The sequence below is a fragment of the Colletotrichum acutatum genome, assembly GCF_030867785.1.
Source record: "Colletotrichum acutatum strain CBS 112980 chromosome Unknown BDZ83scaffold_188, whole genome shotgun sequence".
NCBI classification, from domain to species: Eukaryota; Fungi; Ascomycota; class Sordariomycetes; order Glomerellales; family Glomerellaceae; genus Colletotrichum; species Colletotrichum acutatum.
In genome coordinates this window covers 44,908-62,291 of record NW_026849182.1, presented here as the reverse complement: position 1 = coordinate 62,291, position 17,384 = coordinate 44,908, and the positions used below count along the sequence as shown (strand labels likewise).

Sequence of the window (17,384 nt, the reverse complement as noted above, 5' to 3'; positions counted from 1 at the left end):
TCCTCCTCGATCATGCTGGGGAGAGGAGGGAAAAAATGTGGAGAGCAGCTCTTCGGCCTGTTCTGCGGCGTCTCCCGTTTGGGAACCATCCGCCCTTTTAAGTTGAGGTATCTTGTCGAAAGATGCCCCTTTACTGGCGTCGAGATACTTCGCGGCCTTCCAGATATTGGCGTCGTCGGCCAGAAAGTCCTCCCAATGGCTCTTCTTCTGTTGTCGGATGGCATCGTGATATTGCTTGGCTGCCGAGCGTGCGCGTTGCTCCAGTTCAGGTTGACTGTTACCTGCCCTTCTCTCCGCTCTCGCCCGGTTTCTCCAGTGGGTATGGATCTGCCGGAGCTGGGTGAGGTCAGCCGTCCACCATCTCTTTGCATACGGTGATGGCTTGGCCGTAGGTGTCAGTGCCTCTACTGCCTCGCACACCACAGACATCAGTCGATCCGTCTGTTGCTGCACCGTACCTCCTGTTGGCATTCGCCCTAGGTTTGCTTCTACTCTCTCATTGATTTGCTTCCATGGGGCGTTCTTGAGGAGGAGCCGTGGCCGGCTTTCCATCTCAGGCGCGGCGATGTCGAAGGTCGTCTCGATCGCCCGGTGGTCCGACCCGTGGTCCGTCTCGTGCAGGCCGCATCGTACCACCGTTCTTGCTAGCTCTTCGGACGCGAGGGATAGGTCGATCGTCGTTGCCGCATCGTTCTTCTCCCACGTCTTCGTGCCACGCGGAAGGAGGCTGCGGAGCGAGTACTCGCTCATTAGATCGATGATCGGGTCCGCCTCGCCCTGCCGGCCCTCCGACACATCGTCACCTCCCCACAGGTAGTCGTGGCAGTTGAAGTCTCCTACCAGAACCACGTCCACCCTCTCCCCTGTTCCTCCTCGGACATTCGTGATAGCTTGTCTCAGCAGGTCGCACGCCTGCCGCAGCATCTCCGGCCTCTGCACCGGCACGTACACCGACGCCACTATCAGTCTTCGATCCGGAAGCCGGACGATGGCCGCAGTGATATCCGAGGACGCTATCGGCAGCTGCTCTGTCTCTACGTCTCTGTTCACCCAAAGCAAACTCCTGATTCCCCATCTTCCTTCGTCCCTCCACTCCGTTGGTACCATCCTCGTCCACCTGCTATTGCCCATCGGAACCGTAATGACCTTACCTTCTATCCTCCGCGCCCATGGCTCCTGCACCGCTATGGCCGTGAAGTCGCGCAACGCCTCATCATTCATCAGACTTTCGTGCACTGCAGCCTGTTTCCTCACGTTGAGCTGAAGGATCTGGACCTTCCTACTCATGGGAACGCGGATACAGCTTCGGACAGTTCTTGCTGAACGACTCGTGCGGTCCGCCACAGGGCACACATGTCACGATCGTCTCACGGCATTCAGAGTGGTGGTGGCCTACCTTGGCGCATCGTCCACACACCCGGGGGTTTACGCACTGGTACGCCTTGTGCTTCGTGATCTGCTGGCAGTTGTAGCACTGCTGGGGGCGCGGCCGCCGTTCAAACGCCATCGTCGTGCCGGACTCTCCTCCAACGTGGAAGAAGCCCTCGGAGATCAGTCTACGCGCATCACCGGCCTTGGTCACGAACACGACCATGGACCCATACGCCTTGGGTATCTCTTTCTTGCTAAGCCAAGAAATCTTGGCAACCGTGGTCTCGTTTTCTCGGCTAAGTGCCTCCGCCGCTTCAGCCCTGACATTGCCCTTCTCATCCAGTACCTCAATTCGCTTCACGTTGTCGATCTTCACGGGATAGAGTTCGTCTCGTAGCACGCGTGCTCCACGGCCGAAGCTCTTCTCCGCGATCTGCTTGACATACCTATGCTCCGCATCGTCGCGACAAATGATCCGGATCCTATCCGCGTTCCTTGGGTCTACCGTGACGGCCAGACACCGCCAGCTACCCTGTCCGTCCAACGCGCGCATCTCCTTTTCCACCGCAGCCCGGATCCGGCCTGGGTTGAGCTTGTCGCTGCCTTCTTCAACTCTTGATGTATCGATCGTACAGAAGGGGTCGCTGCGGCTCGGCAGCGTCGCGTTGCCCGCCGTGGCTACCCGCGAGTCGCGACCTTGCCCACCTAAGCCGCTTCGCGCGACGTCCGCGTAGGACACACTTGGGCTGTTCCGCGTCGCAGCAACTGTTGCGAGTGCTTCGAGGTTTTCGTTCGTCTTGGCGCTTTCGTCCTCCACGCGTTCTTTCATCGCTTGCAGCTCTCCTTTGACGGCCTGTAGCTCGCTCTTGACTGTTTGCAGCTCCGAAGTGACCACGCGAAGCTCTGCCTCAACGTTTTTATTCCGTGCTTCCGACTTCTTCCACGCATCGAACATGATCTTGACCGCTGTGTGTAGCTCTTTGACCTGCTTGCCCATCGTCAGGAGCAGCCCTTTGTCGTCATCCTCTATGGGTTTCGCGCGTTCCTTGGCCAGGGTTGTGGCTCGCTTGGTCGTCGTCCGCCGGCCACCACCAGCAACCTCCGTCGCTCCGTCGGTCGCATTGTCGATTATCTCTTGATGAGTCTGGTTCAGTTGGGCTTTCGCGGATGGCTTTCGCACCCTTCGTGATGGCAGGTCCTCGTCGCTCGCTGCCACCGCCTCCCTCGCAACGGTGATGGACGTCGAATCTGGCTCGAGATCCATCGCGTCGGGACGTGCGCAGAGACGCCACGCGGTAGATCGTGCTAGTGCCACGTAGCGCGTTTCGGAGCTTCTCGACAGCGCTCAACCCAACAACGTCGAATGATTCTTCACACAATCAAATATCGAAAATTCCCCAATCCTCTGATCAATACTACAGTAGAAGTCGAATTTCTCAGTCCACCACAGTTGGTTCGGTTACTGTTCAGTGTGAGAGGGTTCAGTTCAGTTCAACTGAGCACAGGCCCCCAAGGCTTGGGTGTTTGACTGGATTTTTCCACCATGAGCCAGCTGGGATGTGATCTTCATATGAACAAGATTATAAGGTAGCAAAGAAAGAGGGTAGAGGTGTGGTAGTGACCGACTTTGACTACAATCTCTGCTTCTCTCGCTGTGACGAGGCCAGGTGTCATGCCCTAAAAGGTGCCCAGGCCTCAGACCGCCCGGTGCGAGTTTAGAGACGCGTCAGTTGACTTGGCCCTGGCTTCTTGGCTGCACCTTGGCTACTGGTCACCGTTTGTACGAGGTAGTGCAATTTCAGCCCTTGAGTCTTGGCCTTGGGCTACAGGTCACACAATTGTGTCCGGTGCCGGAATCACTTCGAGTGACTCAAACCTCATCCGAGTTGAGGGCAGTCGGACCCGGAGATGGAGCATAACCAGCAACTCGACCCGGGTCAATTGCGCGTCGCCGCGGTCTTCGGATCCGAGAGCCGTCTTGTCATGGGGCCATATGCTTGCCGGTGACCGAACGCTCGGAGACCGGCGCCGGTTCGACTGGTACCTTGACAGTGGTGTCTTTGTCTTGCCAGCCTGCCAGGCAGCCAACGGATAGCCACATTTTCATGAAATAGGTAGACTGACAGTCCGAAAACTCGTGGGAACAGAGTAGGTATGGGATGGCACTCTCTTGATCGTGCACTTGGACAAAGGGATGCTAACCTAAGTAAGTACTTAGATATAATGCACAGAGGATCTGGAAAGAAAGAAGAATCGCAGCGAAAAACCAGATCTGGGCCAGGTCCTCAGATCAGGTACGTACTGTGAGTACGCCACTCTTTATGGGGGTTAGCTGATCTTGGAGCAGGCGATTACCTAAGAGTCCCGAGCTCCACCAAAACCCAGCCAATCAGTGGCATTCCGTTAGTCAGTTCCTTCCGATCACATGAGTGCGAGCCGAAGCGGCATGGACGCCATCATAACCTTCGCAATGACTGAGCCGAGGAGGATCAAGGTCGACGACAAGTAGTAGTTCTGAGTACCTTGTTATCGAATAAAACGATTTCTTTCTAAGTCGTAAGCACGAGAGTATAGTTTTGATAGAACAGCCTAGTACCCACCTAGCACTTGAATTCATATGCTTTCTCAAGCTTCCTCTGAGAGAAGGATGATAGTACAGCTGACTGCTTTACATCGAGGTTCGCAACTGGTGTTGTGGCTTTAAGTACTAGTTCAGATTCTCTGGGCTACTTCTTTCACCAGCATGAAGGCATTCTACAACAGAGTTTTATCCTACAGGGTGGCCTGAACAACCTTCTGAGGGTAGCCACAAAACACTGTGATTGAGGAAGACTATTGAGAAGCGGGGCGAGGATTGCAGAATTTGTAGACCATCTCTCGATCCATTCACTCGCAGGTTACCTAAGTCATTAGAACTTAGTTTACGCAGCGTATACCGTTCATATGTTGCTACCCTGAGCCGCGTCTTGTGATGGACAGGCGGGTCGCGATACGCCGGTAATATCCTGCCAGATCTCATGTGAAAGGGGAAATCTGTATGAACTGCAACTCTTCTCAATACCTGAACTCAGCTAGAGATTTCCCCTATGAGGACTACTCATGAGGATATTGTATCGAGTATTGTAGAAATTGATGACCGCCCTTCACGATGGCGATGAAAGTTCCTTGGGCTCTACGTCTCATCAGAAGCGAGCTCTTCGCTCCGATACCACAATACCTGTGAACCATCCTTGATTTACCATCGGCAGGCAGGTCCAATTGGACTGCTACCAGTTACAGAGTACCCACGGGCTCATGTCTGCATGTGATGCCTCGATTCTGTCATTTCACTCACGATCTACCTTGATGTTGGATGTATAGTGCAGATGGGATGAGAAGTGCCCACTCAGCTGATTCCCTTCGTTGGACTTCCCGTGAGATACGATTCAATTACTTGCGATGAATAATGAGGGAATAGTATTCCTTCACGATGCTCACCGTGCTCAAAACAATCGCGTCTCAAGTTTAGTCACCTGTAAATAACATCGGCGATGGATTTGGCAATATATATCTAGGCATGAAGTGACATAGACAGGGTTTGGTGAAGCAAATCGAGGCAGCGTGAATATGTTCGCAAGAATCCATCAAAACAACACGATTCCATCGGCAGGTCATGAGTGAGTCGGAAAAACTAGGAGATGCTGCCCAATGCCAGAGCATGCGCCTCGATGTTGCCTCGTGGTAGATGTTCAGGCTTCTTGGATCGCGTCTTTTTCAGTGTAAGGCTCGCAATCCCCTCAATCTTTAAAGGGCTCTGTTTGAGACCGCCGTAATATTCGTCGAGGCGGTGCGAGACTCACAGTATCGAGTTATCGCTGCGAGGTCGTTCATCATCTTTGATGCACGCCTGCTATGTAGAGCAAGTCGAGTACGATAGGTGAAGGTGCCTTGACGAAGAACATATCCCGGACGTCCCAAGAGTCTGGAGCGAATACGTCAGGCTGAGAATCACCGAGACTGGCTTACTTGGAATAGGTGATGGGTAGGGAAATTGCCCCGATTTGGTCTTGGGTTGAGGGCACTGGGTGAACGGCTGGAGTTCCCGTTAGATACTATTCTTGATCTCAATCGGAGAAACAAACCTCATCGAGAGGTCATACTGAGGATGGCGACATGAGCTCTCTAAGATAGGTAATTGACGGCGATTGTGGTCTAGATGTGTCTTGACAGACGCCCTGTTGTCGAGCCCTGAGCTGGTACCTGATAACTAGGCCGGAGATCGGGCGGGATTTGGACTGGACTCTCGGAGAGCTCCTTGGTGGCAGCCTTATAAGTACCTCCCTAGTAGCTCTTCCCGGCGGCCACTATTCAAAGTTGGATGGTTCTCGTTTGCCTTCTACTTGGTCGTGTTGAACATGACTCGATGCACTTCCCAGCTGCAGAGGCGTTCTCTCTGTCAGAGCATCGACATCACCGGACACTTCTTCACGATGACCACTTCAGGCGGCCAACCTACTTCAACTTACATCAGAAACTGGAAAGGCTCTGATTGATATGGATACCCTGTTCAATAACAGGACCGTTGGGCAACAAAGGGGAGAAGGTGACACTGAACAAGTCACGGTTTCGACAACAAACACTTCTTCCCTTGAAGGGGGGCTCACCCCGCAATTTATCCCCCCGCCTAGCGTCGATCCCGAGCCCCGACCAAGCGCTCCCCACGTCTTCAAAAGGCCATGTATCCCGCGGGATTCAACTCTCTTCATTCCACCCCCGCAAAATCGTACGGTCGTCTGCTCACCCCGCTCCCATTCCGGCAAGCAAACCCACAGCCAACGGCCCATTCAGAGTCAAGTTGATTACTCTCCGAGGTAAAGCAGAGAGGAGCGTCAACGGCAAACAAGGGCACAGTCACACACCGCAACACACCCAGAGATACCGGAACAGATGGGCTCACAGTCGGATGACACTCGGGCTTCTGCGTAGGACCTCGGCGGGCGAGAGAGAGGATACGAGTAAACATAAGGCTCCAGTCCCCTCCTCCGGCGGCCGGGACCGTACATGAAGCCCCGACGCTGCTGTGACGCCTGCCGGCGGCGTCACCGTAAATGTGTTGTCCAACCCGGCGCGACGGGTTGCGGCGCCTGTATCGAGGCTGATCTCGAGTGTCACTTTGACACGACGTTACGCTTTAAGCATGCGCCGGGTAGCTCCAGAAAGGCAGCTCTCTCCGGGGACAGAGTTCAAAAGGCGGATCACCGAGGTTTGACTTGACCTTCCTTTATCTGATGATGCTTTACCGCGCCCACCCTTCCCGTCGGGCCCTTCGGGTCTTCGCCTACCTTGCCCCCTCCTCTCCTAGGTGACCTTTCCAGCCTTTGTCTCTTGCACCGCGTCTCGATTTCATCCATTTGCCGATTTCCATGCACGTCAGGAACTTACTCTCTCTGTCCAGCCCGACGCAAGAGCGAAGTTAGCCGTGTAGACGATGCAGCATCCGAGGCATCCTCATCACCGGCGGTCCAGTCCGTCCGTACAGCGGGCGATAGAAGCAACAGCTTTACATCCCACCCATCTCCGCACGGCTTGACGCCATACGAAGGACAGCTCAACTTCGATTACTCACCGCCGGCAACGCACGCGTTTCGGGCCGAGGCCCCGGCACAACGATTCACCGGACATGGATCTCACGGCGACGGTAGTGCGCCCATCGGCTTTGTGTTGAACAGCGGGCCGCCGCAGGAAAACCGACAACACCGGGATAGCTTCACTTCAAGCCCTGGGTATCTCGACTCCTCGCGAGATGGCATCACCTCGGACAGCGGGCAGTGGCAATCGGGAGAGGTGCAGCCACAGCTCCAGATTTCATATCTCTTGGGGGACTCGCCGTCAACGCAGGCCGGGTCTTCACACCAGATTGCCTCGGAGCGTGCTGAGAGTCTCATTTCGGATGCAGAATTCCGTATTCAACCCGTGGACCCCGAACATTGCGGATTCACCGGACGACAGGCCTTCTTATTCCGCACGTATATCTTGAGAATCGCGCCGTCGGTGAGTGTTGTCTCACATCATTCCCGTCTTTTTTGACGAGGAAACAACAGCATCTAATGATCCCAGATTGATGCGTGTCATGATGCTCGCCCCTTCACCCTTGACGTCCCCCGCCTCGCCCTTCGCAAGCCGATCTTGCTCAACGGCATCTTCGCCTTAGCCAGTCGTTTCGACACACAGGGGAACGACGACATAAACGAAAAATCCGATTTGGAGAGCACGTACTACCACAATCGCTGCATCGAACTGCTCATAGAAGCATTCTCCCAACCTCCAGAGACGTGGGATTCGATTCTACTGACGGCCGTCGTGATCATGCGGCTATACGAAGAGTACGACAACGAGACAGACTCCCATTACCATCACCTTCGCGGCACGAGAAACCTGCTTAATCACGACGCCATTGCCCGTTTCGTGACGCAAGGTGGGCTGGCTGAGGCCGCGAGTTGGGTCCACCTACGACAAGCACTCTATGTGTTCCTAGTTCGCAGGACGCCAATCGAAATATGCCTAGAAAACTTTGAGAGGTCTTCTACGTTTAGAAGTAACGATGACACCGCGCACGCGAACCGGATCGTCTACCTGTTTGCGAAAGTGCTGAAACTCTTCTTCCCGGAAGACGGATCGGGATTCAGCACGAGCAGCTCAGAAACTTGGGAGGAGTTGCAGAATGATGTCGACGCATGGTTCAAGGAGAAGCCACTCTCTTTCCAGCCCCTTTTCTATGAACGGGCGGATGTGGCCAAAGGAAGACCGTTCCCGACCTTGTGGATGGCCGCAGATCCAGGTATGGATCTTCATACAGCGAATGCTGCTCTGTCCCTCTCGACTTTGTGGAAGAGGCAAGTCACTGACAGTAATGCTGTTGTAGGCACCGTTGCACTCGGGTATTACTACGCTTCGAAAGCGATATTTTCCTTTCAGGATTACAATAGCTCAAATCCGACAGCAGGATTTGAGGGAACGAAGAAGAGGATGGACAGCGAGGTGAGTTGCAATCGAAAGAAACGCATGCACTCTGCTGAACATCACACAGCGTGAAATCACGTTCTATTTATGTATGCTCATGGGCTTGGCCCGGTCCAATGAGGCTGTCAACGCATACTACTTGCCCGCACATATGCTGTCTTTGTGTAAGTCAATAGACATGATGTACCTGTTAGTCCCGTGATCCTGATACTTCTCGCAGGCGGCCATTTAATAAGACATTCCCTTGAACGAGAACATACAATCAAGTATCTCGCACAAGTAAGGACCATCGTGCAATGGAAGACAGGGGCGTTGGTAAAGACTTTGAAGGAGCAATGGTCACAACTTGATAGCTTTCAATCAAGATGATTCAATTTCACTGGCTATGCGTCATGGTCATTGTCGACTCTATCTCTTCTCTTCACGCAATCTTGCATCGTGAATGCTTACGTCGGGAAGTTCTCGGCGTCATGCGCAAGAGCCCTAGGCATATCAGACACCATCGTTGAAGCTGTAATGCTTATCCCAGCGCTGATATTTGTTAGAGACGTCCTTCTAGCAAGGCATAGCGCAAGTAAGCAGAACATGACTTACCGTATCCCATGGCCGGCGCTTGTCGACAAAGCGGAGGTCCGTTCCAAGTCGAATGCGCCCCTCGGGGTCGTAGTTCTTGGTTGAAGCATGAATCTAGTGTCGCAGTCAGCAACCTGCGGAGATACTTCATGAAACAAGAGAGGAGAAAACATACCATGTGTGCCGAATGGAAAACAACATCACCGGCCTCGTACGCGCTCACCAGCCACTTCTTCCCATACCGACGCCCAAAGTCCGCCGGCCCATCACACAAGAATCCTGTGCTCATCATATTCGCGTTAAACGCATTCTTCGTCTCCTCATCGCTCATTCCTGCTGCCTTTGCCTTAGTCGTAAACTCATTTTCAATCTCCTCGCCCAGCTTCTCGCCGTCCTGCATGTAAATCAACCCGCCGCCCTCAAGCCGGACATCACCGATCGGCACCCACGCCGTCACGGACGTCGGCTCGCCGTACCGCATGAAGGACTGGTCATAATGCACGCCAATGGCCTTGTTGCCCGGCGTGTTATTGCGGAGGAGCGTGCGCTTTACGGTGAGGGTGTTTTCGTCGCCCCAGCCAGTGAACTCGGCGACGAAGTCGCGGAGGACCGGGTGGTTGCAGAAGCCCCGCACTGAGCCATCCTCGGAGCCGGCATACCAATCCTCGGTATGCGCCTTGAGAGCCGCCTCAGTGAAGATCTCAGAGCGGTCTGTCTCGCCTGGCGCGGCGTTCTTGACGCTGCCAGCGCCGATGCCGGGGTAATCTGCGGCCGACTTTGCGTCGTCGAAGATGCCTTCTCGCGGAGAGGTACCTGGCTTGATCACGCCTGAGGGGGCGAGAGAATAGAAGTATGATTCTCGTGCAGAGAGGACGTCTTCGCGGGGGATGAGTCCCTTGATTAGGAGGTAGCCGTGTTGCCGGTACCGTTGGCGGAGGACGTCAAAATCTTCTGTGAGGTGGGATTGGATAAGTGGTTCGACTTCGTTGGCGGAGAGAAGGTCGTCGTTGACGTGGAGTTGGACACCGTTGATAGTGGGAGGGGCGTCAGGTGTAGGTGACTCTGCGTGAGGCATTGCGATGATTTGAGAGAGTTTGAAGAGAGGTATCTGCTCCTTTTGGCGTCTACCTTGGACTAAGACGGTTTGAGATATGGATAGTTCGTCTTGAGGACAGAGCGCTTAGTGAAAGTTACTCAAGATAGAATCAAGTAAAGAAGACGCGCTCATCGCTCAAGAATTTTGAATGCCTTTATATACCCTCGTCATCCACATCTCAAGGTCCCTTATTGGAGAAGTTCGTCGCCCAAAAGTGGCGTCCTCCCACATCCACGAGCATCTCGTGAAAGGGAATATAACCCGCGGAGAACTCATAGGGCAACTAGTCGGCGGAAAGTTACCGAATCAGGCCTAACCGGCGGGAACACTCCTTCATCCCCATCTTTCCCATATTTCCCCGCATTTCGTGCATTTTCGAAGCAAATCCGGCCCCGCGCTTGACGTTGTCACTGCTCCACCCTGCCTGTTACGGACAGCCGGAACACGGGCTCTTCCAGATTAGCGACCAAGATGGCATCGAGATGGGCTGTGTTTCGCAGCTTTTATGGCAGACCTGGCAAGGTGGAGGGTCAAGAGGGTGTTCAGTATGGATGGCTGTCTTCAATGGTTCGGTCCAAGTGGGATCCCCGGGATTTGAAGCGTGGGGGATCTCTGTTGAAATAGGCAAAATTTCGCCGGTGGGATGGAGGGCTCGGTGACATGCCCGAGGTCGACGGTCTCGGAATGATGTCCTCTTTTCCAGCCATTCCGAGTAGTTTATTCATCACATTGTCAGATGCTCACGTGCGGTATTTGATCCGGTTGGTCAGGAAAGCACACTTTCATCAATATCTTAGGTGTTGTCAAAATAAAGCTAACGCCAGAGGCTTCAAAGTGTATCTTAACATGCATGTGACTATCAAGGCAAATGGATTAAGATTGGTGATTATTTTATAGTCTCAATTTGCTCAGCTACTCTCGCTTGCGTATTTTGCAGGGGGAACTTGTTAGCTTCTACGTTGTCCGAACACGAAAGCTCACGATACTTAGTTGGTGCCGCCGCAGCCCTGCTGATCAGTCAAGGCGCCGTAGAAGCTCTCCTTATACGCAGCATCAAGATAGGTCTGGAAGTTGGCGTCAATGAACGGCACCTGGGTCTTCTCGTACTCAACAAGAGACAGCGCGCGCTCAGCTGCGTCGGGAAGGGCATCCCAAGCCACGAGAGTACGCTCGAAGACCTTATCACCATCGGCGCCAGTGAACGGCGACATGGCGTTGTCGTGAATCTGCATCTTGGGGTGCGTCGACTCTAAGTAGGAGATGTCGCCAGTCTGTGCAGTATCCCATACCGTGTGGTCCCTGGTGAACGACACGCCAACGGGGAAGACGGCCGATACGTCCGTGTCGCCCTCGCAGCCCCAGCGGTTAACCCAGACGACGATGCTGGCCCAATAGTGAGTGTGGCCGTTGTCGTTACCCTTGGCCCAGCGGACCTTGGGGAAGTAGTATGAGTACATGATGGCGGTGCGGCCTTGACTGCTTCCACGGCGGACGTAAACCTGTCCGGTTCCTCCGTTGCCGCATCCGCTTCGTCCGCCGCCAGTAGGTCTCAAACCAGCTCTGTAAATGATGATTAGCTCATACTATTTTCAAACGTTGTTTTGAGAGCTTCATGAGCTTACCCAAGACTTCCGAAGGCGTCAACGGCCGGGTAGGGATCACAGCCTCCAGAAACGAACAGCTCGGGGTTGAATCGGAGCTGGAGTTGACCCTCCAGTCCCAGAGAGGTTGCCTCGTTCAAGGCGGCGACCTTGTCGTGGTCAATCCAGTTGAGGGCAGTGCTGGTCGGGGCAGCCGATGAAGTAGAAGTGGCGATGGTTGTGCTCCAGACAGATGAGGTGGTCACAAGAGAGGAGGCAGGCTCCGATGAGGTCCAGGAGAAGGGCGCGCTCGTCGAGGAAGGGAACTCTGACGGCGGAGCCGAGGAGGACCACGGCGCAGCCGAGGAAGTCCAAGGGTCGTAGGTCTCGGAGGCAGTCTCCGGATCGTAGGACTGAGAGGGAGTCGGGACCTGTGTAGGCGTCGCAGGCTTCTCGGTGGGCTTCTCGGTGGGTTTCTGCTGGGTGGGCTTGACCTCCGGGACGGACTCGGGCAGATCAGGCTTATCTTCGACGGGGTCCAATTCGAATTCGGGCATCGATCCAGCGGCCCCGGAGCCGGCTGCTGCCGACAACACGGCAGTCTGTCCCGCGGCAATGGGAAGAAGCGCACCGGAAGGCGCCATGACGAAGCCACCCAGGATACCTCCGATAATCACCGCGCCAACGGCCGCGGCGACCGTCTCTCCGTTGCTCACATGGATGGGAGCCGGCGTGGACGACGGCTTCAGGGCACTGCTATGCCAGGTTGAGGAAGGAAGTTGACTGGGCTTCCGGGTAGAAGAAGGAAGCGGGCTCCATGTCGGTTTCCGAGAAGAGGAAGGGGCATAGCTACTCCAGTGAGAGGAAGTGGTGATACGGATCGACTTGGAGAACGTCGATGGAACGTGGGATGAAGTCTGGTTTCGGGGAGGCTCGACACTCGGGGCTGGCTTCGGGCCCGGGGCCGGCTTCACGCTTGGGAGTGGCTTAATGCCAGGGCTTACGGCCCTCTCCTCCAAGACATCGCCGTCATTCTGCGACTCGGGGTTGTAAGGACTGTCGGGAGAGGTAACCTGACCAGTGATGGTCGTGGAAAGCAGAAGCAAAGTCAATGCGTGTCGGATCATTGCGAGCAATTAAGGAGTGACTGGAGGACTGAAAAGTGCAGTGCCCTCTGGAGCATACATAGTCAAAGACAAGGTACTGTTTGCGAGCATGATTCTTTATATCTAAGATGGGCAATTGTGTTGATTACGGAGTTTCCGTCAGCTTGGTAGCCTTATTTGCAATAAAATTGGCTTTCAGCGCCGGTGTCACTGAAGATTAGCATCTCGTAAGGATGGAGGCACGCTCAACTCAAATACAGTGTGGGATGGAAAAGTTCCAGAAACTCTCGGTGAAATATGACTTAACGATTCAGTCTGCTCTACTTACTTAACGCCACGAACACAGTGCCTTGGCGGGAACTCCACATTCCCCAGCGGCCGACTATGTGACATCAGGTAACCGGAAAGGAACAAATGTGAGAGGCGGCGTTACCGACTTGCCATAGGCACATACTATATTTGATAGTAACATGCATCGCGCGGGTAAAAGTGCGTGTAGCGACATTAACTCGCCGATCACTCATCAAGTGCAACTCAACCTTAATGCTTGTACGGATACTATCTGCCACAATGAATTGCTAGGCTTTGGATACTCAAAACAAATGACTAACACCGTCCGGAGCCTTTTGCAACTGCGGATTGTCACAGCGGTGAACGAAGGTGTCATCAGAAGCACAGGCCGCTGAACATCGGTGAGTCCGGCTACGTCGAGGAACGTGGATAATTTGCAAGATTTGAGGAGGGGCGGGAATGGCCGAAGAAACCGAGTTAATCAGCCTCACAGACGGTTTAATCAAAGCTAGTTTGAGTCAACTCAATTCAAACCGATATTGATTGTCACTAATTGAGAGTTTGGCTAGCCGAGCTGCAACCCCACTTTAACAGCTTCACGGTGGCCCTTCATTTACTATGAACTATCCGCACCTTAGTTGTACCGATATATGCACCGACATGACGACTTGAGGCGGGAAGTATGCCAACGTCCTGTGCTGCAATTCATCCTGCCTAAGTAATGTCACTTATTCGAGATTTCCTAATGAATGCATGCTATTCTGATGATCTTCCTGTCCTGCATCCATCGTCAATGACCCACCTTCAAGGCCCAAAAAACCGTCAGCTTGAGACTTTACCCACGTCCCACAATCTGAGCAAAGCTGTCACAGTAAGATGGCAAAACCTAATAACGCAGCAGATCAAGAAAAGAGTTATGATTCAACTCGGCGGAAACTACTGGAAGAGCCATCCCCTTATTTCCGGCGCCATGCATATTGTGAGGTTTTCAGTAATAGACGAAGTCCGAGTTTGTCTGCTAGGAGACCCATTGCATCTTATTCAAAAGGCCGACGGGACTGGTAAAACATGCGTCACGACCGTTAAACCCCGTAAAGGATCACGTGAGAAGCCATTCGAGGCAATATTCTATCATGAGGCTGAGCGTAAAAGATCACTTCCACGGTCTGAATTTTCTATTGCTACTTCTCCGTTATAAGGTGCTTTAGTCGCCTCTGCTTCAAGCTCTCATCGGTGAGGCCAATAAGTTGCTGTATGGCTTCTCTTGCTCAAAAGCTGAACAGCTACTTTCAAGTGCTACCGGTACCATCGGGACGAGCTTCTGGGCTCGAGGTTTACACCAACTCATTTCCAGCTCCTTAATAGCCTTCTTATTTTCGTGTTTCTTCAATTGAGACCACTGACTACGCGTGATCAGTCAAGCTCTTACACACCCACAAGTCAGGTGCCAAAAAATGATTGAACTTACTCCAGGCAATCATTCAACTGAAAGATACATGTTTGTTTGACCATCCTCCCTCTTAATAATGATCTGGTCAATGCCCTTGCGAGGAAGCATGCGGTATACGGCTCGGTAAAAGGGAGTTTGGTTGAAGATGGCCCAATCCGCTTCTTGGTCGGGTTTGACTCGGATCTCGTCTTTGAAACGAAGGCCGTACTTGGTGCGGTATTGGGTCATGGCTGTCTTTGTAGCGACGTTATCGACGTCGTCAATTACAACCCACCACAAATCGTCGGGATCGATTCCTTCCTTGTCGCAAAGAGCCGCGAGGACTTGAGACATGTACAACTTGTCCTCGTGGTCCTCCTCCTTGCCATTGTAGGCCAAATAGACGGTCATGGTTTTCTTCTCCACGTTGATTCTGACCTTGTTCACCGGAGCGTTCCCCCCCGAGTAATGAGGAGTGGTGACAATGTATAGCCCATTCTGGTACTCGTCAACCTTGTACCCGTGCTCCTCCAAGATACCGGCATAGACTCCCAGAAGGGAAAGACTGAGAAGAAAATAATAGTAGAGAGCGCATTGTACACAGTTTGAAGAAGTGAAAGCTGGAGATGGTGATGTGGCCAACAGGCTAAAATTCTGAAGATTTGGGAGTCTGTGAGATTTAAGCAAACCAAAGACCGGGAAAATTCCTCCGGCTTTGCGGTCATTAGGTAAAATGTGATCTGATATTCGCTGATCTCGTCCTAGCTAAGGGGTCTATCCCTCTTGATCTTGTGAAGCTATCAGGGTGCCCAAATGAGTTTCGGCGCGTCCGTCCAAATTTCCGTTTTCGCTTTTCCTGTTTTTCAAACGACCACGAAATGTATCAGTCATGCTTCACAGGCCACCAGGGATGTCAAAGAATTTTTCGAGACGTCTGGGTTTGTAGGTATAGCATGTATAGACCACGATGATCACTAGGTAAACAAGCCTCATTTTCCGACGGGTAGTAACATTAAGGTTACGGCAATTCGTTGAAAGTGGGTAATGTACCCAAGCTCTAACGGCTCAACTGTTTATGCTTTCTCGTCGTGACTATTCGTTCATTTGGCCGCTGGAATATCGTGTTCATGTTACGAAATGATGGCTTCATTCTCTGCATTGCACGGAGTCTGCAGCGTTGGACGTCTACTCGCGTAGGTGACACCGCCATGTGACCGGAGATATATAATCTCCCATGCAGACACTGGTTGTCAACCATCAGCTTCTTCGACAACTCAGCCTCGACTAGGAAAATGAAGTTAACTAATTTTGCAACTTTCCTGCTTGCCAGCATCCCGAGCGTTTTCTCGGCCACTCTGCAAGCGCGAGCAAAGGATGTGGCCGTAGATGGCAAATGGAAGAATCATGACGAAATCCACTCTCTTCCAGCTGAAGCTGCCTCTGGATCCAAGGGAGAACTTCAACTTCGTTTTCAGCCCTTCATAAAGGTTCTAGGAGGATGTGTTCCTTTCCCAGCTGTAGATGCTGAAGGCTATCTCGGGTATGTGCACATCTACTCTGTCTCTAGGGGTTACGACCTTGGCTGTTATAGGCTTTTGAGGCTAACTGAAGTTTTCATCAAGTGCCGGTCTGAAGCCCACCGGGAAGGGAAACGGTGACTGTGGGTCGAGTGAAGGTCAGCTCTACGTCAGAACTGGCACTGTCAAAGAACGCACCGGAATCATGTACTCCTTCTACGTCCCCAAAGTCAACAAGGAGCATCGTCACTACTGGGCATCCATCGTGGTATGGGTTTACGGTGCCGACGTGAACACCGCGCAACCCGTGGGCATTAGCTACCAAACCGACAACGGAGTCTACAACGTTGGCTCGTATCCCGCCACGAAGTGGTCGTCGGGCGCCAGCCTGGTGGGTAGACCCACGCATCCGCTCGTGGCATACTGGGGCAAGAAAATCGTCGGCCCGCTCACCGAGAACATGGAAAACACCCTCAACCTCCCAATCATCGACTGGGACATGCTCCCGGAGCCTGCGCAGAAGCAGCTGGACGGTGCAATCTTCGAGCACGCCTCGGTCCCCTTTATCGACAAGAACTTTGGCGACAACTTGAACAAGGCATTCGACGAGGGCTTCTATGCCGATCTTCCGGGCGGCGACGGCGATGAGGATGGAGGTGACCCCACTGATCCGGAGCCGGCTGGTCCGATGCCCTCCAAGGCCCCACCGGCGCCCAGCGCTTCGCACAAGCCTCTGCCGTCGGACATCTAATAGAACTCAATTTCGAATCATAGGTAGATTCGGCGAAAACTTATCAATTGTATTCACGGTAGAAGGTGTGCGGTGTCGCATCAATATCAAGCGGATGTGCTTCGTTCAGGTCTATAAAGGCAAAGTTTGTTGTACATTAGCTAACCAGAAGTAAAAAAAGACGTTTATCAAGTTTTTCGGTCGAGTCCCTCAATTAATGGTGACCTTATCACGAGATGGGTAACTTGTGCCCGTCGAAGAGACACGGAAATATGACGCCTGGGATGCTCTGATCTGAATGTTCCAACATCGCGTTAGTATCACGTACAAGGGATAGTCTAGGATACGCAGTAATCCATTGTGACTAAAGAATTCTGCAGGTCATGCTGATAATCTCAAGGTGAACTTTTATAAACTCTAGCCAAGAGCTGTGAGGCTATCTAGCCTGCTCCGAAAAATTCCGCTGCACAGTGGACACTTAGAGTCGATTTCTTTAGGCGCTCATGTGGTCTAGAAAAGAGTTTTGCTATTGGGGCAGTACTGTTTGGCTATTGGGGCAGTAGCCCACTCTTCTGACTAATAGAAGGCCTTGTATCCCTACACGGGCTACCTTCCTTATATACCTCCGGGCCGCGCTGTTTTGAGAAATAACTATGCGTACTAACTTATTTACTACTTACTTTACGTACGGT

General features: G+C 52.9%; 5 protein-coding genes across 5 annotated transcripts; 2 read left to right on the top strand and 3 right to left on the bottom strand.

Moving 5' to 3' along the window:
- Positions 1-6,002: 6,002 nt before the first annotated feature.
- On the top strand, positions 6,003-8,778 carry BDZ83DRAFT_641803 (uncharacterized protein). The gene is made up of 6 exons (XM_060509575.1): positions 6,003-6,613; positions 6,806-7,401; positions 7,468-8,188; positions 8,273-8,388; positions 8,438-8,534; positions 8,591-8,778. Exons 1-6 carry the CDS (start codon positions 6,412-6,414, stop codon positions 8,737-8,739), a joined length of 1,881 nt encoding a protein of 626 aa, XP_060358454.1. The 5' UTR covers positions 6,003-6,411; the 3' UTR covers positions 8,740-8,778.
- A 1-nt stretch (position 8,779) lies between these two features.
- Positions 8,780-10,018, bottom strand: BDZ83DRAFT_712053 (uncharacterized protein; the record flags this gene model as incomplete). Its single annotated transcript, XM_060511607.1, has 3 exons — positions 8,780-8,901; positions 8,965-9,057; positions 9,119-10,018. The coding sequence occupies 3 exons, from the start codon at positions 10,016-10,018 to the stop codon at positions 8,863-8,865; spliced, it is 1,032 nt and encodes a 343-aa protein (XP_060358453.1). The 3' UTR covers positions 8,780-8,862.
- A 1,022-nt stretch (positions 10,019-11,040) lies between these two features.
- BDZ83DRAFT_555566 (necrosis inducing protein) lies at positions 11,041-11,810 on the bottom strand (the record flags this gene model as incomplete). The annotated part of the gene is made up of 2 exons (XM_060503518.1): positions 11,041-11,599; positions 11,662-11,810. Coding segments are annotated over 2 exons (708 nt in total), but the record flags the coding sequence as incomplete, so codon positions are not given.
- A 2,369-nt stretch (positions 11,811-14,179) lies between these two features.
- On the bottom strand, positions 14,180-15,157 carry BDZ83DRAFT_641797 (uncharacterized protein). The gene is made up of 2 exons (XM_060509574.1): positions 14,485-15,157; positions 14,180-14,415 (listed from the first exon to the last, which is right to left on the bottom strand). The coding sequence occupies exon 1, from the start codon at positions 14,854-14,856 to the stop codon at positions 14,494-14,496; it is 363 nt and encodes a 120-aa protein (XP_060358451.1). The 5' UTR covers positions 14,857-15,157; the 3' UTR covers positions 14,180-14,415; positions 14,485-14,493.
- A 604-nt stretch (positions 15,158-15,761) lies between these two features.
- BDZ83DRAFT_556854 (necrosis inducing protein-domain-containing protein) lies at positions 15,762-16,590 on the top strand (the record flags this gene model as incomplete). Its single annotated transcript, XM_060503527.1, has 2 exons — positions 15,762-15,985; positions 16,068-16,590. Coding segments are annotated over 2 exons (747 nt in total), but the record flags the coding sequence as incomplete, so codon positions are not given.
- Between the last annotated feature and the right edge of the window lie 794 nt (positions 16,591-17,384).

What these genes read in the sequence shown, in the direction of transcription:
- BDZ83DRAFT_641803 (XM_060509575.1), top strand. Translation starts at nt 6,412, where the DNA reads ATGAAGCCCCGACGCTGCTGTGACGCCTGCCGGCGGCGTCACCGTAAA. An exon ending in TCAAAAGGCGGATCACCGAG is followed by an intron (nt 6,614 to 6,805) that starts GTTTGACTTGAC and finishes CTCTCTGTCCAG; the next exon opens with CCCGACGCAAGAGCGAAGTT. An exon ending in TCTTGAGAATCGCGCCGTCG is followed by an intron (nt 7,402 to 7,467) that starts GTGAGTGTTGTC and finishes TAATGATCCCAG; the next exon opens with ATTGATGCGTGTCATGATGC.
- BDZ83DRAFT_641797 (XM_060509574.1), bottom strand. Translation starts at nt 14,856, where the DNA reads ATGACCGTCTATTTGGCCTACAATGGCAAGGAGGAGGACCACGAGGAC.